The 25,021-nt window shown below is 39.2% G+C and overlaps 1 protein-coding gene across 1 annotated transcript; it reads left to right on the top strand.

Moving 5' to 3' along the window:
* Positions 1-182: 182 nt before the first annotated feature.
* Positions 183-19,589, top strand: nfkbie (nuclear factor of kappa light polypeptide gene enhancer in B-cells inhibitor, epsilon). Its single transcript, XM_067418267.1, has 6 exons — positions 183-753; positions 4,752-4,854; positions 7,796-8,003; positions 12,434-12,522; positions 12,614-12,862; positions 19,205-19,589. Exons 1-6 carry the CDS (start codon positions 455-457, stop codon positions 19,265-19,267), a joined length of 1,011 nt encoding a protein of 336 aa, XP_067274368.1. The 5' UTR covers positions 183-454; the 3' UTR covers positions 19,268-19,589.
* Positions 19,590-25,021: the final 5,432 nt, after the last annotated feature.

The following is a 25,021-nucleotide window of genomic DNA, read 5'->3' as shown; positions in this document are numbered from 1 at the left end:
TGTTCAAGGAAGTTGTTGGGAGGCCAAAATAGAGAACAGGTTCGCAGTTGAGGTCTCTCAGGAGATTCCGTGTGTGTTTGGATTGGATCGGTAATGAATTTGGGCTTTTGCCACTCCCTGCGGGGAATTCCCACTGAAGACTGATTGAGTGCCGCGTTGCGTTGACTCCACCTACAAAACTGCTTCCCCATGTTAGGCTGCTTGTCTGATTAACATTTACTGCCAGCATTCTCACAGCACTTTCATTAACTTACTGAGTTTGGCTGGTACGCTTGAGCTCAACCTGAAACTTTACAAAACACACTTGACGTTAAAGAGCCATTGGGAAGCATCTTAGTCACCGGTGGTGGGATGAGAAACAAAAGCGAATGTCCCTGGTGTCATAATGTCACGGTGATTTTACTTTGTTTCATCTTTACATTGCTACATTGACCACACGGATCGAAGCTTCGAAATGGCGCGAAGCGGCGGTGAGAAAGAACGCAAATTCGACGAAGAGTATCGGATTGACTCCGGAATCGAATCGATATCGATATCCAGAGAATACGGGAGATCGGACAGCTCTGATGAGAAGGATAAACTCGGTACAGAAGACCGATTGGACTCTGCGTACGTCTCTTCGTCGTTAACAGTGGACAGTTTGGGGGATTTAATCGAAAAATGCAGCATTTCTGAATGTGAACGCGCGGCGGACTGTGAATACACTGAGGAGGAAGTGAATTTCCTAACCACTGTTACAGAAGATGGAGACACGTACGTTTACATTTCATTGATATGTTTTCGAAAGTTCAAATGAGTGGTTCAAATGTGTTTTCATGTCTGAATATGGGGTGTTTGTGAGTTTAATTAGGCTAAGTTTAAGCCTGATTCACTGGTGTTGTGGACAAGAACGCCCGGCGCGGAGTATAACGCGTCCTATATGCCTTTTTGTTTTTACAAAACGAATACTACATAATAATAAAAATGTATGGAACATTTTCTTTTAATCAACTTAATCATCCTTGTCATGGGTCAAACATGGTTAGAATAACTATTTTTGATCCGGTTTCAGCTGTGTTAAACATCTCAAATAGAGTGACAGCTAAAACTGGTCACCATTTTAATGCAGACCCCATTTGATTAATGTATAAATATTTATTGTTTATTTATTTTGCATTGCATCGTAATGACAGTGACTATATTATGTCGCGGAAGTATTGTGCTTAATGAATGGCCTTTAACTGATACATAGGCTAGTGTACTTCACTTTAAAAGAGATGCATTATTTTATACAAACAGTAAGGCTCTTTAGGCTGTGCTGTATTGTGAATATAAGCTCAAAGTAGTTGCAGACTATATTTGCACCATATTAAATCCTGCAACAATATCCTGAAACAGTATCTAACACTTGAACTAGTTTATAATGTGTTTATATTAATATATTCGTAAAAATGCTCTCTTTGTTGTTTAGTGCGGATAGATAGATATGGCATTGAGGTAAACTAAGTTCAGAAAGTGTGCAGGATGTTTCTTCAACCTTTCTCTTAACAAACATTTAATTGCCTAATTTTAAAGGTGTTTACAGTTCATTTACCAAAAGTTATGATCATAAAGAGAGAATAGGAAGGCTTTATTAATCTGGATGAAAGTCTGTAGTGTGTTTTTATGGTGAGCTCTCATAAATAAGGCCCATATATTGGTAAATTAAGATAACATTGGCCGTTGTAGCACAAGAGCAAAAACATTTATTTAAAAAAAAAAAAAAAAAAATATATATATATATATATATATATATATATATATTATATATATATTTATATATTATTTATATATATATGTTATATATATTAAAAATGGCTTATTCTTGTTTTTTCCAGTCTTAAAATGTTGGCCAGAATCTAACGCAAACATTTTTTAAAGTTGATTCATTTTCCAGCCGATTTTAGTTTGCTGAGTGACACATTCTCATGTGACAGATTTGATTACAGTAGCAGGCTTTTCTGTTTTAACTCTACAGTCTGTTAACAGACATCTAGAAACTGGATCTGCCGTTTATGGCGCATGAGAAGAAGAAAGCAGAAGTATGCAGTGGAATTCCCCTCGTCGGGCCAGAAAACACAATCTGATGGCAGCTCTTTGGAAAGTGCAAAGCGTTTGTTTTAAACACATTTGTGTGCTTTATAATGCATATTTACTCCAAAAGAGCATGTGTCACGTAAACATGTTTATGCAAGCAAGCAGTGACCTTTACACCAGATCGTGGTTCAACTGTAACGTATATGTGCAAAAACGTACGCAAACATCCACCACACAAGTGGGCACGTACAGACAGCCTGGTTAATGTCAGCCTGCTTTCATTTCTTCATTGGTTTTGACAGTGACAAAATAAGGATGCCAATAAGATAATCTTGCATTTTGATACATCTTGAATCATAGTGAGCTGCTATGGTTTACCTTTGGCCTGCTTTTGTTGCTCTTGCAAGAAAAAAAAACTTTCCCTGAGTGTCATCAGAGTAAAGAACATGCTTATAAATACATAAACTATCAATGGCCATATGAAATCCCCATGCAGTCAGGATAAGCGATGTCCCAATAATAATTCTTTGTATTTGAAAGCCGATACCCGATATAGGCCGATAAATCACAATCCAAATTTTTGTATAATTTGAGAGCCTGATTACAAAAAAAATTCTCACCATTAAAAGCCATGACCCAAGCACACGATTATAATGTTTTAATTATCATTTTATGTAGTCTTGCACTGCACATGTTGCACTCACCTGTATTTTCCTTATTGAAGTGATTTTCAATCATATTTCAAGCAATTCAAAACCATCATGGTGAACAGTTTGCATGTCACAACTAAGGAAATAATCCATTATGTATTACTTAAGCCCTTATCCTTCCCTCGGGTCATTTTGACCCGAAATTGTTTTTTAAATTTTGAATAAAAAATATTGTGTTCATCGAAGACTCTAGGACTTTTGCCGCACTTGAAACACAAATACATACAAAAATTACTGGGTTCAAAGAGTTTATGTTTAAAATTTAAAAGGAATGAATGAATGTGATGCATGCTTTAGTACACATAGAAAACCTAAAGCTAAAACTTTACCAAAAATAAGTTTATAACATCTACATGTGTATCTGAATGCATTCTGATGTAAACTGACTTTAGGACCAAGCGGAACAGCTAATTTTCCTCATATAGAGCTATAAAGCCATCTAGTGGCAAGAGTCATGAAATATCATGTTATAATATTATTTTTCCGACAAGTGGTCCTTCAAAGGCACGCAATGTAAGATATTTTAAGCTGAATTTAAAGGGTTATGCATGAAATTATGGGTTAATTTGAATCTAAGTGAAGGAATGTGCTAAGTTATTATGTATTAATTAAAATCTAGTAATTTAATAGTAAATAAAAAATAACCAAATTATTGGACAAAAAAAGAATTACGTTTAATTTCAGGGCTTTAAAATGAACATATATCGGCCAATATATCGCGCAACGCTGGTTGTTACAGTTAGTTTAAAGTGTTTTTTATTTTTCTTGCAATACATGCTCAGAAAAATGTGTAAATGTTATACATTTAAGGCTATCTTTTATTCCACTAAAATATCTTAACCTTTTAGGGGTAAAAAGGGTACAAATACGTCCTTTTAAGGGCTCTGCCCCAGCAATAAGAAATTTTTGCACATATTTTAACTTTACATCTAAATCACTGAAAAAAGCTTCAGCGGTGGGGAAGATTTCCCCGATTACATTTTGGTCAGCCATCAGAAGATGTGAAACAGACTCTTTTTATGATACTTTATAGTGCTTTTTTGGAGCACTATTCCCATTACATGAATAAAAAAGCAGTGTAATCACTTCTAAATCTCTCCTTAGGTGGAATAAACGGACAAAAATGTTAATTTGTGCGTGAACTAAACCTGTTAATTTCACATCCAGCGAAACAATATGAATCATGGTCGCTTTCCCACAATCAGATTGATGTTTTCACATTATGTACATGCTGAAACCGCTTGCTTCTACCTGTTTCCTTTTGGCTTACTGTAAAAGTGAAGGCTAGGTTATCGCATGTGTGGAAAGTAGCTGAGAAATTACACACCTGCGAGGAAATATACCGCTGGAGGATGGGGAAAAAGACAATGAGTGTGCATTAAATCATGCTTCTGCAGACATCATTTACTGGCTGCTTGTGACTCAGACACATGTGAATTAAGTGGAAACCTTTCATGCAACCAGTCAAAAAAAATGTGCTTGGGTCATATTTTAGCCCAAAATCAAAAGAAAAAGTGTTCTGCATTAATGGAGAAGTGTCATCATTTTCTTTATGCAAAATGTAATCTTCATTTTTGGGGATTTAATGTGACTGAAATGTGTTTAACTCCACTGCGAATCTCCATGTCTTCACATCTCTCATCTTTGTTTTAAATCTAGTCTTTCTTGTAACTGCAAAACTTGAAAGGTTTTATCATTGGATAGCGAGGCGATCTCTGATATGAATGCTCTAATAATGTGCAAAACTTCCAGTGTTGCACAATGGCTGAATGGCTCTGCGAACCGTCGTCAGCGACACACACACTTTTGACATATTTCTCAGTATCGTCCGACCTATTTTTTTTTTCTTTCCATCACACGTTGTGAAATGTGCTGCTTTTAGACTGCGGTTTGCTCGATGGTTCCTTCCCTTTACCGTTGGCTCTGCTTCATCTTTCGACCAGCGTTTTAACCGGCATTAACTTGTGTGTTTGCTTGTTTTCCCAGGATTCTCCATTTGGCCATAATCCACGAAGAGAAATGCTTTGCACACCAGTTGATAGATCTGTTTTCTCCAGAGCTGATGGATATTCAGAACAACTTGTATCAGGTATCAATTCTCCACACAATTGCATAACAAGTTTCTAACGCATGTTGATGCATTCGAAGGATTTATGAGCCATTTCCACAGAAATCCCTTCTGCTCCTGTTTCATGAATTGCCCTGAAGGAACAGAAAAACTGTATGAATGTTGTAATGAGTTTGCTTTTTTTTTGTTTCCCCTTTGAGGGGAACTCCCGAGCGCGTATCAAAGAATGTTTCGGGTTTATAACACTCGTTTGATAGCCTTGTTTCAATTGTTATTTTGAAATTTGGGGTTTATGCTTTATTTGACGAGGGGCTTTCTGGAGAAACCCCCTGCTTATGATTGTTCAAAATGAAGTATTTATTGACTTTTTGTTGGCATTTTAGTATAAGGAAGCGGTAACGTGGCTAAATCAACAAATTGATCAATATTCTTAGTCATGGAAACTTGGAAATATCAATGAATTACCCTCCGATGCACTAGAAGTTTTTATCCATCAGGGTGTGATGTTACACCTAAAATAACCACAGGTGATTACTCACAAACTCAACATGGAAATCTGTGGACAGATGCATAACGCACATTAATTCATTTTGGGGAAAGAACATTTTATTATTTCTTTGAAGTAAATAAAAACATTAAGGGGTTTTCTTTGCTAAGAATTCATATATTAGCGTAAAATAGTGATTTCCAGGCTTGAAAATACCATGGAAATTATTAAAATCCCACGTGGATAAACAATGTTTATAGTTTTGCCATGCTGCTCCAAAATATTTTATGATCAATCCTTATTAGAAAAGCAGTGGCTATTTACACTCAGTGAAAATTGCCATCGATTTTTATTTGCACTCAGTGAAAATTGCAGTATTTTCTTTGCAATAAGTGTAAATAGTAGTTAGATGTTATTTGCATCTCAGGGTTGTTGTACATTAAATGGTATGCAATAATAACAGTGTAAATTATTATATTTATTAAGATTATTAAATGGATACCGCCTTATTGGGACAATAAAGCTCGATTATTAACAACACATTAGACAACTTGTTTCTGCTTTTTGAATTTTTTCTTAAATTTTCTTGAAAATAAATCGATTTCTGCCAACGTTCTACCACGCGCCGCACCTTATCTCTACACTATTGCTACTATTGACAAACCAGCGCCTTCCGTAATTATGTCTGGCCCAATCAGACATCAGTGGGCGGAGTTAGTGTAAATAGCCTCTCACAACAAGGCGGGCTATTCACATTTAGTGTAAATAGACATTATTACATTAGAAATAATAAATGATGGAAATGCATTGGTCGAAAGGTGTGGGAACACTGGACATTGTTTAAAAATAGGACTTTTACTGTCAAAATAGTCTTGTTGTTATCATTAACATTGACTCATTTGGTTAGTTTTACATTACAGTATGAAATTAAATATCTGCTTATCATCAATGATTCACCAGCACATGCTATTCAGAAAAAGAAAGGTTGTGTAATCTTTTGTCAACTTTCTCCGCCTAAAAGGAAAAGCGGAAAAACCCTTCATCCATTAGATTCCTGATAGATAAAAATCACACCCTGTGTTGTGTCCGAAATGTGTCACGTTATTAAATTAAAATAAGTTACAAACAGTGTTTCATGTCGACTTTGATGCTACTTGGGTTTATAAAATGAGAGGATGTCAGATTTGGGTCAGCCGGTCTAGAGGGTGAAGTCTAAAGGAAACAGCACAAATCTGACAGTCAGCACTTAAAGCTGTGAGTAATAATGGTGCTGCTGTGTTTTTACCAAAAGCCACGTAATCAGCTAACGCCAGGCCATTGGACATATTACTCACATGTTTCCTTTTGACACAGTCAGTGTGTAACTCCCAGATTGAGTAAACTTTTGCTTGGCCCCTCTTTTTTGGAACAAATTAACCTTATTGGCATTCAATCAAAAAGGTTGATGCCATTCTGCGATGCTAGTGAGATGGTCTGAAGCTCTGCGGTTCTAATCTTTTCATTTGAGACACGGGGGCGCTCCCCATACTACAGACAACCACAACATATCCAGTTGCATAAAAACGAAACCATTTTACTTAAAGGGTTAGTTCACCCCCATGTCATTCCAAAACCCATAATAACACAAACGAGGATCTAGCCTGAGAGATTTCGGTCCCCCCCATTGACAGGTACAGAACTACCACTTTGACGCTTCAAAAAGTTCATAAAGAGATTATGAAACTAATCCATATGAATTGAGCGATTAAGTCCATGATGAATCATTTATTACATCTAAATATTCATTAACCACCGGTTGTGGAAAATTGAAGCTCAAGCATATTCACTTGACGTGCGAGAAACAACGAGCTTGCTCGTGTTACGCATCACGCTTGAGCTTCAATGAGAACCAATGAGGTTCATTCTCATGTTACGCAGCATGTTTGAGCTTCAGCGAGAACCAATGAGGTTCATTCTCGTGTTACGCATCACGTTTGAGCTTCAATGAGAACCAATGAGGTTCATTCTCGTGTTACGCATCACGCTTGAGCTTCAATGAGAACCAATGAGGTTCATTCTCGTGTTACGCATCACGCTTGAGCTTCAGCGAGAGCCAATGAGGCTCATCCTCGTGTTACGCATCACGCTTGAGCTTCAATGAGAACCAATGAGGTTCATTCTCTTGTTACGCATCACATTTGAGCTTCAGTAAGAAAGTTGCATAGATGTCAGTGGAGGGAACGATTTCTGGACACAGATTTATGTTCTGAAGATGAACGAAAGCCTTAGAGGTTTAGAACGACAAGTTACTTACTTACAATCAAAGTAAGTAATTAATGACAGAATGGGTGAACTAACCCTTTACGGACTTATTGTATTACTGGAATGCTATCATCCAGTATCAGAACTATTTCTCACCTCAAACTACATTTTTTTTGTTTTTAAAAGTAGAATTAGCCATTTTGTCAGATGCTGACTTTATTCTGCCGTCCATAGACGCCGTTACACCTGGCCACCTACCTGAACCAGCCCACTATAGTGAGCAGCCTGCTAAAGAAGATGGTCTCGCTGGAGCTCCAGGACCAGGAAGGAAACACCCCTCTCCATGTGGCGTGTGAGCATGGATTCTGGGATTGTGCCAATGAGATGGTGCTCAACGCCTCACCCAAACTCACCAATGTCCTGGAAACACAGAACTGGAGAGGTACGAGACTTCATCTGATCCGATTCTGGGAGTCACAATCCGATTCCAAAATTATTTTTAATGTACTTTTTTTTCTTATTGATACTACGTTCACACTGCAAGCCTTAAAGGGAACATAACACACAGTTTCAGTCAATCTCATGTCAATCATGAGTACCTATAGAGTAGTGTTGCATCCTTCATATCTCTGAAAAGTCTTTAGTTTTGTCATATTTATAAAAGACAGATACATTGTACCGACTGTGTCTGAAGTCGAGCTCGTGGTGGCGTGCAGTGGGCGGAACTAAACACACACACACACACACGTCTGGTTCATTATCTTTGTGGGGACTCTCCATAGACGTAATGGTTTTTATACCGTACAAACTGTACATTCTATCCCCCTACACTGCCCCTAAACCTACCTACACACACTGCCCCTGCCCCTGCCCCTAAACCTACACACACACACACACACACACACACACACACAGCCCCTAAACCTACCCACACACACTGCCCCTGCCCCTGCCCCTAAACCTACACACACACACACACACACACACACACACACACAGCCCCTAAACCTACCCACACACACTGCCCCTGCCCCTAAACCTACACACACACACACACACACACACACACACACACACAGCCCCTAAACCTACCCACACACACTGCCCCTGCCCCTGCCCCTACACCTACACACACACACACACACACACACACACACACACACACACACACACACTCACACACACACACTGCCCCTGCCCCTAAAACTACATTATCTTACATTATCTATCTTCACACGCACACGTTTCTGTTTGTGAATTGTGGGGACATTCCATAGGCATACATTTTTATACTGTACAAACCGTATTTTCTATCCCCCTACTCTACCCCTGCCCCTAAACCTACCCATCTCTCACACACACACACACACACACACACACACACACACACACACACACACACACACACACACACACACACACACACACACACACACACACACAGCCCCTAAACCTACCCATCACAGAAAACATTCAGCATTTTTACTCTAAAAAAACTCTATGATTTATAAGCCTTTTGAAAAGTGAGGACACATGGGTAATGTCCTCATATTTCACCCTCTCCTTGTAATACCTGTCATACCCATGTCATTATACACATTTGTCCTTATATTTAACAAAAACATGCCCCCACACACACACACACAATACATCATGGCATTATCCCTGGATAAGTTTCCATTCATTATACTTTCGTGTTGTTCACATTATATGTCCTTACATGCCGATTGCTAACAAAACAGACATTTGATGCAGTTTCACTCGCCGTCTGTGGTTTCCACTCATGACCGGGAACAAACACACACACACACACTTGCAGAACTCCTTTGCTGCTCCAGAAAAACAAACTGCATCCACTGTTTCCTTAATGCTGGGTTATTTAGGAAGCTGAACAAGGTTATCTTTCCCTCACAACCAGAAACACACTTCTCATTTCAACATACTTCAAACTCATTTTCACGCATTATTCACTATGAGAAACCTTTCTGTGTGTGTGTGTGGCTACAGTGTGTAAGTCTTCTTTGAGTCTTTTGACTTCTTTTGAGCTTGAATGTTTTAAAATCACATTAAAATACATACACAGGAATGGCAGTTCTGGGAAATGTGGTTCTAAAATGGAACCGGTTCTTGATACCCATCCCTAATCGCGATGCATCGCTTTTTTCCACCCTATTTGGTAGTCATAATACTTTTATTGTTTTTATGTGATTTTAACAAACCAATGCCACTAAGTATTAAAGTTAAGTGTGTAAATCATCCTGCCACGTCTGTGTCATAAATGATTCCTTACATCATGTGTCAAATCATTGTTGAGGAGGTGTGTGCACTGCATAGCAACGAGCTACTACAACAAAGCAACATGCTCAAAACAACCAGAACACATTTTAATGTTGCCTTTGTTATACTTCCTATGTATAGTTTCAAGAGTAATATAGAGAAATGCTGTCATGCTGCTGATGTTTGTTGGTTCTGTGTTTATCATGTTTTCATTTTTAGTGAACAGAAACAGTCTTGTCTGAACAAGGAAGTTGGCAGCAAAAAGCGCCCTGGAGTTTTTCTGTTTTCATGGACTTCAAGTATCAGTGTTTCATAACATCATCATCATTCAGTTTTCTCTTTAACTACTGTCATGGCAGAGAAGCTGTTTGGTGTTTCTACATTAGTTCCCTGAATAATTAAAAAGCCGAAATGCTTGCAAAAACGTTTTTTTCTTAGTATAGAGTAGTTTCTGGGATCAGAGTTGATACTATATGTAAGGCATAATTGATGACCGGCTGTTGAATCACTAGAAAAGGAATGCACACCCATGGGTGTACATTATTTTTTATTAATTAAATGGCCCAGAGTCAATTATTCCGCTTATACTACGGTCACCCCACCTTAAAACATTTAGATGAATTTCAAGACATTTTGGCAGGTTTTCGTCCTTGAAACGCTCGTGTGCAGGACTAATTTCTTACGCATCTCATCCCACAACTCCGTTGCTAATAAAAATGTCATTTTAGAGCTAGTAACAGAGGTTTGGTAGCCTAGAAATCTAGACGCACCCTAGCGGCAGCAAATTTAATCTGCCCGCAAGTGTCGTCTAGCAACTCTCAATACCCTTCTGAGCTGTATTCCCCTAACTCTTGCCAGGCCAATCACATCGTGTAGAGAGTCGGTGGGCGGGGCCATATTGACGACGGCCGAGTTGCGTTTGCGTGCTTCTAGTAAACACAGAAACTGGCGAACGGCAGCGGTCTTTCGATTCAGCTCTGACCGCGACTCTGGAACACTTGGAGTTAAGCTTTTCTCTGAGAAAAGAACAAAGAACGGCACTGAAGTCATTCTTAAGAAGGGAAGATGTGTTCAGAGTTTAGCCGACCGGATACGGCGAATGTTTAATCAGTCAGCGAGCTCTGCTTCACCTTCATTGCTCTGATTGGTTGTAGCGCTATCCTATCGCTTGCAGAGGGAGTTTGAAAGACAACCGTTTATCCCGCCCCTCAGATTGAGCTGTCTATGGAGAGTTTCCAGACCAAACATCTTGATGTGGGTCAGGCTTGTCAGGCTAGAGGTTTGAGCCATTGATAGCAGACTAATACGGTTAAAAATGCAATTATTAGAGAGAGAGAGATGAAGTGTGTGTTAATTACCTGAGTCTGCTCATCTCATCAATGTTTGGAAGCGTCTCGACTGTAAGTTTATCTACTTCAAGAACAGCGTTTTTATTTCCTCGCAAGTGAGAAATATCATGTAGCTTTTAAGCTGCTAAACTATTTTATTGATAAAATCATCCGAGCTGCGCTGACTACATGTTTGTGTGGGAGTGTGTGTCCGTACTGTATGTGTGCACGTTTGAGCGGTGGATTATGTGCTTCAGTACTTAATAAAACAATTTTTTTTGCAAAACAATGGAAATAGTCATTTTTATCCTATTGTTTACTATATGTATTTGTTTGGTCAGTGTCATTGTGTGTTTGGTTCTTTTGCTGTTATCAGCTGTAAGGACTTTTGAAATGACTGAAATCATTTGGCGGAGTGATATGAAGCTAGCCTAGAAATCTAGACGCACCCTAGCGAAAGCAAATTTAATTTGCCCGCAAGTGTCGTCTAGGAACTCTCAATACCCTTCTGAGCTGTATTCCTCACAATCTGGACGGCCCAATCACATCGTGTATAGAGTCGGCGGGCGGGGCCATAATGACGACGGCCGAGTTGCGTTTGCGTGCTTCTAGTTAACACAGAAACTGGCGAACGGCGGTCTTTCGAATCAGCTTTGACCGCGACTCTGGAAGACTTGGAGTTAAGCTTTTCTCTGAGAAAAGAACAAAGAGCGACACTGAAGTCATTCTTAAAAAGGGAAGATGTGTTCGGAGTTTAGCCGACCGGATACGGCGAATGTTTAATCAGTCAGCGAGCTCTGCTTCACCTTCGTTGCTCTGGTTGGTGTAGCGCTATCCTATCGCGTGCAGAGGGAGTTAGAAAGACAACCGTTTATCCCGCCCCTTGGATTGAGCTGTCAATGGTGAGTTTCCAGACCAAACATCTTGATGTGGGTCTGGCTTGTCAGGCTAATATGAAGCTGTAATGCAGTCAAAACCTGCTGGAACTACTTTAACCGTGCCTTTCCCTAAAAATAACTGCACACCTTAGAACATTCTTCAACCAATAAGATTCAAGCGTTCAACAGTCCCGTAGTATACTATTATACTATATTAAATATGCATTCCTGTAGCTCAAATAGCACAGCATGGCACAAAGGTCATGGGTTTGATTCCCAGAAAATGGATGAGCTGATAAAATGTACACTGAATGCATTGTAAGTCGCTCTGTCAAATGCATGAATGCAAATGTATGTACTAATATTAATCAAGGCATGGTTTATTGCAGGTCTTACATGTCTCCATGTGGCCACCCTGCACAAGCATCATCGTCTCATGCGGCTGTTGATGAAGAACGGTGTGGATTTGAACATACAGGTGAGCTGCTTGAGGCTGATCTGTTGAGTTTCCTGGAGACCTTCAGTTTTATGACCAAACATCCCCGTTTCTTCACTTTGGTGTCATTTAGGAGGGGACGAGCGGGAAGACGGCGTTACATATGGCGGTCGAGCTCCACGATGTCCCGTCAGTGACCCTGCTGCTGAACAGAGGGGCGAATGTCGATGCCACCATGTTCAATGGTTGCACTGCCCTGCATTTGGCCGTGGGTCGACAGGACGCCGCCATCGCCAATATTCTGTGCCAGGCCGGAGCCGACAAGATGATTAAGAACATGGAGGATGAAACGGCCCTGGATCTAGCAGACGGCAACGATGATGTAAGGAGATCCACATTCTCTCTTTATCAAACACTTCCCTCTAATTAATATTCTGTTTCACTTGGAAATACATAACGGCACTGAAATAAAATCATTTGCAACTTCCGGTTCACTGGTGGGCTTGAAAATGAAAATTGTACCATTGACCTCTTTCCGCGTTTGAAACAACATACCTTCTGATGTTCATTCATGCTTATTTGGTGCTTTAGCTAGTAGTAAAGAGGAAGAGATGATCGGTTCATGTGCCGCTAGAACTGAGGCGTTTACATGTGCACCGATGATAGGATTATTTTGCAGAGCCCACAGCAAAAATGATGTGAAGCCAGTGAATCAACTGACCCTATGTACATTCTTCAAGGGATCATTTAAATTCTGTCATTATTTACTCCTCCTCGTGTCGTTCCAAACTTGCATGATGTTTATCTTCAGAACACAAATTAACATCTTTTTGATTTAAAGCTTAGAAACTCCTAACTTTACCCTTAAACTGACCCACACCACCACACCTGTCCCTAACTTTACCCTTAAACTGACCCACACCACCACACCTGTCCCTAACTCTACCCTTAAACTGACCCACACCACCACACCTGACCCTAACTCTACCCTTAAACTGACCCACACCACCACACCTGTCTCTAACTTTGTTGTAATATAGTAATTTGCCAATAGGTGTCGCTGTTATACTATGCCATCTAGTGTGTCACTGCAGTTCTGTTTTCTTCCTACTTCCTGTTCTGTGGTTATAATAAAAAACATGTGAAAGCTCAACAGGTTATGGGCCCAGATCTTCGCTAAAAAAGGTTTTTACACAGGATTTTGTGTGATATAGACAGTGTTGTGGAACTCACAATGGAGGATAGACTGTTTATTGAGAAGCTGAGCGGGCCAGAGAATTGGGCAACATGGAAATTTCAAATGGAACATTTGATGAAAGCCAAAGGACTATGGGGCATGGTTATGGAGACTGACAATGTGTCAGAGGGAGCAAATGCACAGGCAAGAGCAGAATTCGAAAAACGGAAAGAAAAGGCATTTTCTGTGTTGGTGCTGAATGTGAGTACACCCCAGTTGTATCTGATAACAAGTTGCAAGACACCTAAAGAAGCGTGGGATACTCTAAAAGGGCATTTTGAGAGAGACACTCTTGCAAACAAGCTGTTTCTAAAGAAAAAATACTTCAGATGTGAAATGAAGGAAGGAGAAAGCATAACTGAACATTTGAAACAAATGAAAGAACTAACTGACCAGCTAGGAGCGATAGGTGCTGTGATTGAAGAGGAGGATCAGATTGTAACACTGCTGGGTAGTTTGCCATCAAGCTATGCTACAATTGTCACTGCACTGGAAACCAAATTGGACAATTTAACGCTGCAGTTTGTTCAGCAAGCATTAATAAATGAAGAACAAAAGCGAGTGCCTGCTGATGGTAACTATGGCGGTGCTGCATCCGGTGGCGCATCAGCGATGTCAACACAAGTTCGCGGTGATGTGCAGTCCAACTCCAAGTCAGTGAGAGCTGACAGACCCAGCTCGTGGAGATGTTACAAGTGTGGGAAAGAGGGACATATCAAGCGCGACTGTCCAAGTAAAAAAAAGAGGTATAAAACCCACAAGGCCAAAAACGTAACATGTGAACATTCAGAGGACTCGTCTGAGAGTGCTTTTATCGCTAAAGAAGCAAACCAGGATAAAATGACACAACAGATTGAGTGGTTGATTGACTCTGGAGCATCAAAGCACATGACGTGTCATGAAGAAATCCTCCAAAACTACCAGCAATTTTCAAAACTACAGTCTGTGAAACTCGGTGACGGCAGAGTGGTAGACGCCCTAGGACTTGGTAACGTTAAGCTGAGAATGACATTCAAAGTAGGTGATGTAAAAAATGTCACGGTGTTTGATGTGCTGTATGTTCCAAAGTTATCTGGGAACCTCTTCTCAGTAGGAGCTGCTGTCAGAAGAGGAAATATGGTGCAGTTCAAAAATTCTCGCTGTTACATCCGTAGTAAAGATGGAGATCTTCGAGGAATGGGAACACAAAGATCTGACGGGCTGTATCAGCTGGATGTTGAGGGAAGTTCACCGAACTGTCACTGTGCGTCAAGTGCATTAGTAACAGCAAGCATGTGGCACCAGCGATTGGGACACACCACCAAAATGAAGGAACTTAAAAATCTGGTGAATGGAGTGGACTTTCCTGCAGAGAAAGAAGTTCTCTTCTGTGAAGCCTGCGTGGAAGGCAAGCTGTCTAGAAAGCCTCACAAGCCAGTGGGAGAAATCCGTTCCAAACGCAAACTGCAGCTGGTTCATAGTGATGTCTGTGGTCCAATGCAGACTGAGTCTATAGGTGGGTCAAAGTACTTTGTGACTTTTATCGATGACTATTCTAGATGTTGCAAGGTATACTTTATGAAGCAGAAGGGTGAAGTGTTTAACAAATTCAAGGAATTTGAAAAAACATTCTCCAATGAGTGCGGAGAGAAAGTGACAAGACTAAGAACTGACAATGGTGGGGAATACACATCAAAAGAATTTCAAGATTACTTGAAGGCTCAAGGTATCCATCATGAAACAACTGTGCCTCACACACCTCAGCAAAATGGGGTTGCAGAAAGAAAAAATCGGACATTAATTGAAGCAGCAAGAACCATGCTCTCTCATGCTAAATTGCCAAAGACGTACTGGGCAGAGGCTGTATCGACTGCAGTTTACATACAGAACAGGCTGCCCACATCTCTTCTGAAGCAAGAGACACCCTACCAGAGATGGTATGATAAAAAGCCAAATGTAAGTCATATGAAAGTGTTTGGTTGTGTAGCTTATGCACATGTCCCAGAAACAGAAAGAAGAAAACTGGACAAGAAGGCTGTGAAGCTTCGTTTCGTGGGATATGCCAACAATGCGAAGGGCTACCGCTTGTTCGACGAAGAAAAAAGAAGGATTCTAATTCGTCGGGATGTGATCTTCAACGAGTCAGACTTTGACTGGAAACAAGAAGTGGACATTTCTTTTTCAGAGAACGAAGTTATCATGAAAACTGACGAGACAACATCACTCGATGCTACTGTCGATGAGGCTGCTAGAGAGGCTGGCAGAATCAGAAAACCACCCAAGAGATATGGATATGATGAGTTTGCTGACCTGGTGACTGTTGATCATTATGCTGGTGTTTGTTGTGTTGCAGAACCAAGCACACTGAAAGAGGCATTGAAGAGTCCTAATGCAAGGGAATGGCAGGATGCGGCTGACTTGGAATATGAATCACTGCTGGAAAATGAGACGTGGGATTTAGTTGAACTACCAAAGGATCGGAAGGCCATAGGATCAAGATGGGTGTTCAAAGTCAAGCATCAGAGTAATGGACGAGTGGAGAGATACAAGTGCAGACTCGTTGCTAAGGGATACTCACAGAAGTATGGTGCTGATTATGATGAAACTTTTTCACCTGTGGTAAGATTTAGCTCAGTTCGTATGTTGCTGTCCTTTGCTGTCCAGAATGATCTACATGTGCATCAAATGGATGTGGTAACTGCATTTCTTAATGGACACCTGGACGAAGAAATCTACATGGAACAACCAGAGGGATACATCAGACCAGGGGAGGAACGTTTGGTATGCAAACTGAATAAGTCAATATACGGGCTGAAGCAATCCCCTCGCTGCTGGAGCAAAACCTTCACAGAGTTCATGAAGAACATTGGCTTCAAACAGAGTACATCCGACCCATGTGTGTTTGTGAGATCTCGGCAGGAGCTGGAAATATTGGCTGTGTATGTTGATGATCTGATCCTGATCACAGAGTCGATGGAAAGCATGAAAGAGCTGAAACTTGCTCTTAAGAAGCGCTACAAGATGAAGGACTTGGGAGAGCTGTCCTATATCTTGGGTATCTCTGTCATCCAAGACAAGGAAAATAACTGTGTGTTTCTTCATCAGAAGCATTACATTGAATCCATTCTTCGTAAGTATGGGATGCAGGATGCTAATCCCGTTGCAACCCCAGCTGATGCAAATCTGAAGCTGAAAAGGAATGATGGTGTCAGCAAGCCTGTGAACTCAGGTACCTACCAGTCTATGGTAGGGAGTCTACTGTATGCTGCGATGGCCACACGACCTGACATAGCACAAGCAGTGAGTGTTGTATCAAAGTTCAACGCAAATCCAAGTGCTGCGCATCTGACAGCAGTGAAGAGAATCCTGCGGTACTTAAAGGGTACGTTGGAACTCGCTCTCAAATATGAGCAGTCAGAATCTGGAACTTTGATCGGATTCTCAGATGCTGACTGGGCTGGAGACCAGGACGATCGTCGCTCAACAACCGGTAATGTGTTCTTACTTGGTGGAGGAGCCGTGAGCTGGCTCAGCAAGAAACAGTCAACTGTTGCACTTTCGACAGCGGAGGCTGAGTACGTTGCACTTAGCCAATCAGCCCAGGAATGTGTCTGGCTAAGACGCCTACTGAGTGATCTTGGAATGGATGTTACGCCTGTGGTGATCCTGGAGGACAACCAAGGAGCCATTGCAATTGCAAAGAATCCAGTTGATCATTCAAGAACCAAGCACATAGACATTCGCTATCATTACATCCGTGAATGTGTGCAGAATGGACAAATACAACTTCAATATTGTCCTACAGATGACATGAAGGCAGATATCTTGACCAAGCCATTGGTAAGACAGAAGTTTGAGTATCTGAGAAGTGAGATTGGACTTTGTTTCATTTAATTCTGTTTAGTCTAATATTAAATAGACTAGACTTTGTTTAGTGCTGAATGGCAAAAGGACAAAAAAGAAAAGAAAAAAAAGAACCTTACTAGTTTGTGTTAGTATGGTTTATTGTATATTGACACTATAAAAAAGGGAAATATTTTTTTTTGTGTGAAAAGTAATATAATTTACTATAACATGGCTTAATACTATTGTAAAATTAAGTGGGAGTGTTGTAATATAGTAATTTGCCAATAGGTGTCGCTGTTATACTATGCCATCTAGTGTGTCACTGCAGTTCTGTTTTCTTCCTACTTCCTGTTCTGTGGTTATAATAAAAAACATGTGAAAGCTCAACAAACTTTACCCTTAAACTGACCCACACCACCACACCTGACCCTAACTCTACCCTAACTTGACCCACACCACCACACCTGACCCTAACTCTACCCTTAAACTGACCCACACCACCACACCTGTCCCTAACTCTACCCTTAAACTGACCCACACCACCACACCTAACCCTAACTCTACCCTTAAACTGACCCACACCACCACACCTGACCCTAACTCTACCCTTAAACTGACCCACACCACCACACCTGACCCTAACTCTACCCTTAAACTGACCCACACCACCACACCTGTCCCTAACTTTACCCTTAAACTGACCCACACCACCACACCTGTCCCTAACTCTACCCTTAAACTGACCCACACCACCACACCTGTCCCTAACTCTACCCTTAAACTGACCCACACCACCACACCTGACCCTAACTCTACCCTAACTTGACCCACACCACCACACCTGACCCTAAATCTACCCTTAAACTGACCCACACCACCACACCTGACCCTAACTTGACCCACACCACCACACCTGTCCCTAACTTTACCCTTAAACTGACCCACACCACCACACCTGACCCTAACTTGACCCACACCACCACACCTGACCCTAACTCTACCCTTAAACTGACCCACACCACCACACCTGACCCTAACTCTACCCTTAAACTGACCCACACCACCACACCTGACCCTAACTCTACCCTTAAACTGACCCACACCACCACACCTGACCCTAACTCTACCCTTAAACTGACCCACACCACCACACCTGACCCTAACTCTACCCTTAAACTGACCCACACCACCACACCTGACCCTAACTCTACCCTTAAACTGACCCACACCACCACACCTGACCCTAACTCTACCCTTAAACTGACCCACACCACCACACCTGACCCTAACTCTACCCTTAAACTGACCCACACCACCACACCTGACCCTAACTCTACCCTTAAACTGACCCACACCACCACACCTGACCCTAACTCTACCCTTAAACTGACCCACACCACCGCACCTGTCCCTAACTCTACCCTTAAACTGACCCACACCACCACACCTGAGTTATGTTATGTTTGTTTTTGTATGTCATTCAGACAAAATACAAAAAAATGCCTTCAGGGGTTAACACATTCACTGTATTATTGTGCGTGAGTCTTCAGTGCATGTTAGGATTTCCTGTCGACTGGTAAGCGGCAGCGTACAGTAAATGCGTTTGCTCTGTAAGTCAGAAATGGGATGATGTGGTAACCGTTTCTCCTTTTTGTCCTGCAGATATTGGCCTTGTTCCCTTTCGACGACATTCAGATCATGGGCAGGACTGTAACGAACTTCTGAACATGAGACGGCATGCTCTTTTTTTTTTTCTTTTTCTTTTTTCAAAACTCTGATCTGAAGTTGCAGGACTTTTGGATTTTGTCTACTGGCAACCACAACTATTTATGTCTAGAGGGTGTCGTGCTGGTTGATTTCTACGGCTTCAGCCCGCTCATGCAGAATTACACACCGCTGCTCCGTCCCGTGGAATATCGTCAGGACGTGCGGACATAACACGTATGTGGTGAATGTCCTTCGATTAACAGCACAAATGCATTCTCATCATTGATGTTTTTGTAGCAAGATAAAAAATCACTATTCTAATAAAAAGATTTTTAAAATGTGTGCAGCGTTTTCTTTCTGCTAAACACAAGACCTTTTTTGGACCATATTACAGTTTTCAAGTCCCGGATCGGATCAGCGAGGATCTATTACACTCAGTAAATAAAATACAGAAATTATAAGTATAGATTAATAAAATAGATCAAAGTTACAAATAAATATTACGGTCTAACAGTAGTATTCACTAGTGTTTTAGTCAAGACCACCTAAACTGAGACCAAGACCGGATCAGCACTCATTAAAATCATCTACAAGATCCATATCTACTATCTGAGAAAAGACTCATATTTAGTTAATAAATATTATAAGAATAGTAAGATGCTATAGCGCTGATACCAATCAAACCACTGACAATAAAATGAATGGCGCAGAAGTTAATCTGAAATGGAACAATTACACCTTTATAAAAAAATTAAGATTAATTTATCATTAAAACATTAACATAATTAACATTAATGGAATCATTTATTCAACCCATTCGTTCAAAGCAGCTGATTAATTTAATAACAAACGTTGCCAAAATTAGCACAGTTTAAAATTTGTCATTTAATGTTAACTTCTTGTTTATGGAACATTTATGTGAATCAATATCATTTACAATCACGCTTCTATTCATGAAAACAGCTCTCTTGCTCTTGTGATACTGCTTAATTATATTCTATGTTGTATAAAAACAACTACATCTCAAAACAATGTGGCCATTTATATAAATTTGGGGCATTTTTGAGACGATGCCGCATTTCTTTTGAACCCGGCAGCACAGTAACATAAGAAATCACATTACAAACACGTTATTGATTGCATTTTAAGCAGAACGTTTTACATTAACCTGTTAACGGTCACCGGCCCACCGGTGGGCCCATTTGCCACTGCATGTTTAAAACAATTATATCCTATATTTATCCTGATCTAATGTTGACAAACTATATATCATCCGAAAGCTTACGAACTCAAGATTCATCCTGTGAAAACCGTTTTTGAAATCGGACCTTGGGTTACCATGCTCTAAATTATTCTAGCGGGCTCCTCCCCAATGCTCCTCCGTCGTCATGTTTCCTATTTATTTAACTACTTTATAATTAGGGCTGTAACGATACACCAAACCCACGATTCGGTTCGTATCACGATTTTTGACCCACAGTACGATACAAACCTCGATATGGGGGGGACAAAACAGTTTTATTCTGTACAGTATTCTGTAGCCTATTTTGCTGTCAATACCATATATCTGTATGGTCAATAGGCTACTGCCGACGTTTTCTTTGCGGTACCAATAGGCAATATATATTTAACATGAAGTATAGGGCCTCCTGTACATCAATACCAACAGAAGCGCTGCGTCAGACACGCTTCTGGTGTGCAAAGAAAGAGAAAACTCCACGCGGCCGCCCCGCGGATGACACGCAACAGAAACGCCACGCTCACACCATGTTGCCAGCCGGTTGGGGAAGCTTCTTGAAACACTTACGGCAAATTGTGTGGGTCTTGTCAACTACACGATTGCCATCCTTGTTCTCCACCGGGTATCTGAAATGTTGCCATACTGACTTAAAAGTTGGACCTGGACAGGAAGGATAATTCTGGCAGTTGGAAGGGGTGTGTCGCGATTCTGCCTTCTCACATCGCGATACAGGTTCGTGGACCTGCGTATTGCGATTTCGATTTCATATCGCATATCGTTACAGCCCTATTTATAATAAAAACCTTTCTAATCTTGACAAAACACATATCGTCGGAAAGGTCTGAGTCTCACGGTTCTATATCTGCAAACTGTTTTGTAATATTTGCACAAAAATATACACATTTGACACAGGGAATTGCATTAAAAAAATCAATGGAGTTTCAATGACACCCGGTGGCTATGTGTGGTACAGCGCCTAAATAAAACCTCATGGGAACTTCAATTTTTGTGATATCAACTTCAAATTTGGAACACAAATTTATTAGACATATGGCTTTGATTTGATAGTAATTTTCGAGTACAAATTTTTTTGTAACGTATATTTTATATTAAATATCTAGTACATTATATTTGATTTACAGTACATTTAAACTTCCATAACGTATTTATACTTTATGTTTTTGAAGTGATTTCACTTGAGCAATACTCTGCTGACTGTCTTCTTTAAAATGAGACCAAACTTATGTCTATATTCCGAAGCGTTCTTGAATGGCAACCATTTTAGTTTGGATAGTAAATTTTCATGTATATTTTCAAAATGGGGGTGACAGTTAACAGGTTAAATCACATTAATGATGTTAAATCAGACAGTGCAACGGCAGTTCAGGGATATTATTGCAGTTGTGGTCTCGAGATAAAATCCCCAGTCCTCCAAGTCCAAGACCGAGACAAGACTGAGTACAAATGTGATTGAGGCCGAGATAAGACCAAGACCTTCAAAAAATGGTCTTCAGACCGGTTTAACTCTAGATACACACATATCCTCTGTTGTTGCCTCTAGCTTCTTCAAGGTCTGTCATTTCTAAAATTAAACATTTTGTGCCTGGGAAGTCCCTTCAGTACATGCTTGATGTTGATTGGCCTATTGCAGTTTGTTCTATGTGGCATCTCAAAGTCCCAGGTTACTCGGCTACAATTGGTTTAAAATGCTGCGGCTGAATTTCTTAAGACTGGCCGTGAGTACGATCCCTCCACTCCTGTTTTACGAGCTCTTCATCGGCTTCCGGTTCATATTAGGACTGATTTTTTTCTAAAGTCTTCCATTTGTGTACAAATGCCTACACAACTGCTGCGTCCTTATAGCCCGTCCAGACTCTTATGATCGGGTTACCAGATCTAGCTCATGGTTCTTTGAGGAGATGAAGCCTTTTCGGTGGTGGGAGCAGGTTGTGGAACGGCCTGCCAGCATAACTCCCTGTCACTTTTTAAATCTCTCAAACCTGTTTGTTTTCTTTAGCATTTAAATGATGCTGATGCTCTTAATTATTATGTGTTAGTGTTCTGTTGTGTTTATCTTACTTGTACAGCACTTTGGTCAGTCAGTCCTCAATGCTTGATGGGTGTTATTTCAAATTTGGATCTGTGTGGATATATAAATACATATATTACATTATATTTTTATATATACAGTTTAGGCCAAAAGTTTGGACACATTACTATTTGTAATGTTTTTGAAAAGAAGTTTCTTCTACTCATCAAGCCTGCATTTATTTGATCAGTAATACAGAAAAAAATGTAATATTGTGATTTTATAACAATTTAAAATAATTGGTTTTGATCATTTATTTCTGTGATCAAAGCTGAATGTTCAGGATCATTCCTCCAGTCTTCAGTGATCATGATCCTTCAGAAATCATTCTCATTTTCAAAGTTGGAAACAGTTTTGCTGCTTCATATTTTTTCATAACCTGTCATACTTTTTTTATGATACTTTGATGAATAAAAAGTAAAAAAGTAGCAAATGTTTTAAAAATAGAAATCTTTTGTAATATACACTACTGGTCAGTAATTTGGGGTCAGTCTTTTTTTTTCTTTTTTTGAAATAAATCAATAATTTATTCAGCAAGGATGTGTTAAATTGATAACAATTTATAGTAAAGGAGATTTATATTATTTGAAAATATGTTTTTATTTTGAATAAATGCAGTTCTTTTGAACCTTAATTCATCAAATATATATGGCAGTAGAACGGTTTCCAACACTCCTAATGAATCCTCATCTGAGAATGATTTCTGAAGGATCATGATCACTGAAGACTGGAGGAACCATCCTGAAAATTCAGCTTTGATCACAGAAATAAATGATCACTTAAAGTATAATAAAATAAAATATAATAATATATCACAATATAAAAAATTAAATCTGTATTTTTGATCAAATAAATGCAGGCTTGATGAGCAGAAGAAACTTCTTTCAAAAACATTACAAATAGTAATGTGTCCAAACTTTTATATATACACATATATACATATATATATATAATGTAATGCACTCCAGATGTCAGCTATTGTAGCTATTTTAAAATAGCAAAAAATCTAAAATGGCAATTCACTGGTAAGGTGTGGAAACTGTTGACTGCAGTCTTGCAGAGACGCTTTATGAACCCTCTTGAATTTATAAAAAAAAACAACAACAAGAACTAGTATTCAGGTACAGAAATATTGTAATTCATTGTAAAATACCCTGTGCATAATTTTCACCTTATAAATCAAATCTAGATTAATCTTTGTTAAAGCTGTTTTTTGTTTGACAGGTATTTATAGGCCGCTGTCACTTTAAGACCTGACTCACGGATATAATGTTCTGATACACATCGATCTCTTTGCTTATGTTCACTTAAGACATAACCGGCTGTGTTTACGAGAATACTTGCCTAGAAGATTATTTGGAGATCATTGTGTGTGTATGTGTCCATTAAAGCACTAGGAGATTATTCAATTTGGTATTTTTATTGTGTTGATATCAGGAAAACAACAATAACCAGAACACACACAAACTAGTTCCTGGTAAATGTGTGTTTTACATCATGTGTCACTTCCCTCTTCCTCATACTTACCACAAATATATCCTATTCATGTAAACTACTCCACAGACGGGTTAAAACTCGTTTCTACTTCTAGTAAAACAAGCACATTTCCTTGTAAATATATATTTTTCCCAATTCTTTCTTGTACAATTGCAATTGTATTTGACAGCTATATCATATATTTAAATGCACACTTTTAGAATAAAATAAAAATGGTAACGTTTTACATTGAGGTCTTATTATTTAACACATTAACTAACATTCACTATCAATGAGCAATAAGTTTTATGTAGTATTTATTATTTTTTGTTAATATTTTGGGTTAGGGTTTAATTAATTATGTATTGTCGAATAAATATTACTGACAGATACAACTTTTGATTTTAATAATGTATTAGTAAATGTTGAAATTAATGTATTAATGTTCATCGAAAACTAATATTAATACATGCTTTAGACTTTCATTGTTCATGTTTACTAATGAAATGCTGTAAATTGTTATCAACATATTCAAAGTTATAAAAACGATTTACTTAATATATATTTTACAATATTTGATACGTAAATAGTAGTGCTGTCAAGACGATTAATCGTATCCAAAATAAAAGTTTTGTTTACATGTTTACATAGTATATGTGTTAACTGTGTATAATTATTATGCATATATAAATACACACACATGCATTTATATATTTAAGAAATGTTTTATTTATAAATAAGATAAATTATATAAATAATATATATACAGTATATACATGCAAATATTTCTTAAATGTATACATTAATGAATGTATATTTATATATACATAATAATTATACACATACACACATATATTATGTAAACACAAACTTTTATTTTGGATGCGATTAATCGCAATTTATTGATTTGATATATATCAAGATATCAACACACTAAAAATACCAAATTGAATAATCTATGGTATAT

Source organism: Pseudorasbora parva, chromosome 15 (assembly GCF_024679245.1).
Source record: "Pseudorasbora parva isolate DD20220531a chromosome 15, ASM2467924v1, whole genome shotgun sequence".
Lineage (NCBI taxonomy): Eukaryota > Metazoa > Chordata > Actinopteri > Cypriniformes > Gobionidae > Pseudorasbora > Pseudorasbora parva.
Note: the sequence above shows the minus strand (reverse complement) of the source record. Positions and strands in the feature narration are given on the sequence as shown.

What these genes read in the sequence shown, in the direction of transcription:
- nfkbie (XM_067418267.1), top strand. Translation starts at nt 455, where the DNA reads ATGGCGCGAAGCGGCGGTGAGAAAGAACGCAAATTCGACGAAGAGTAT. An exon ending in TTCAGAACAACTTGTATCAG is followed by an intron (nt 4,855 to 7,795) that starts GTATCAATTCTC and finishes TGCCGTCCATAG; the next exon opens with ACGCCGTTACACCTGGCCAC. An exon ending in GGAAACACAGAACTGGAGAG is followed by an intron (nt 8,004 to 12,433) that starts GTACGAGACTTC and finishes GGTTTATTGCAG; the next exon opens with GTCTTACATGTCTCCATGTG.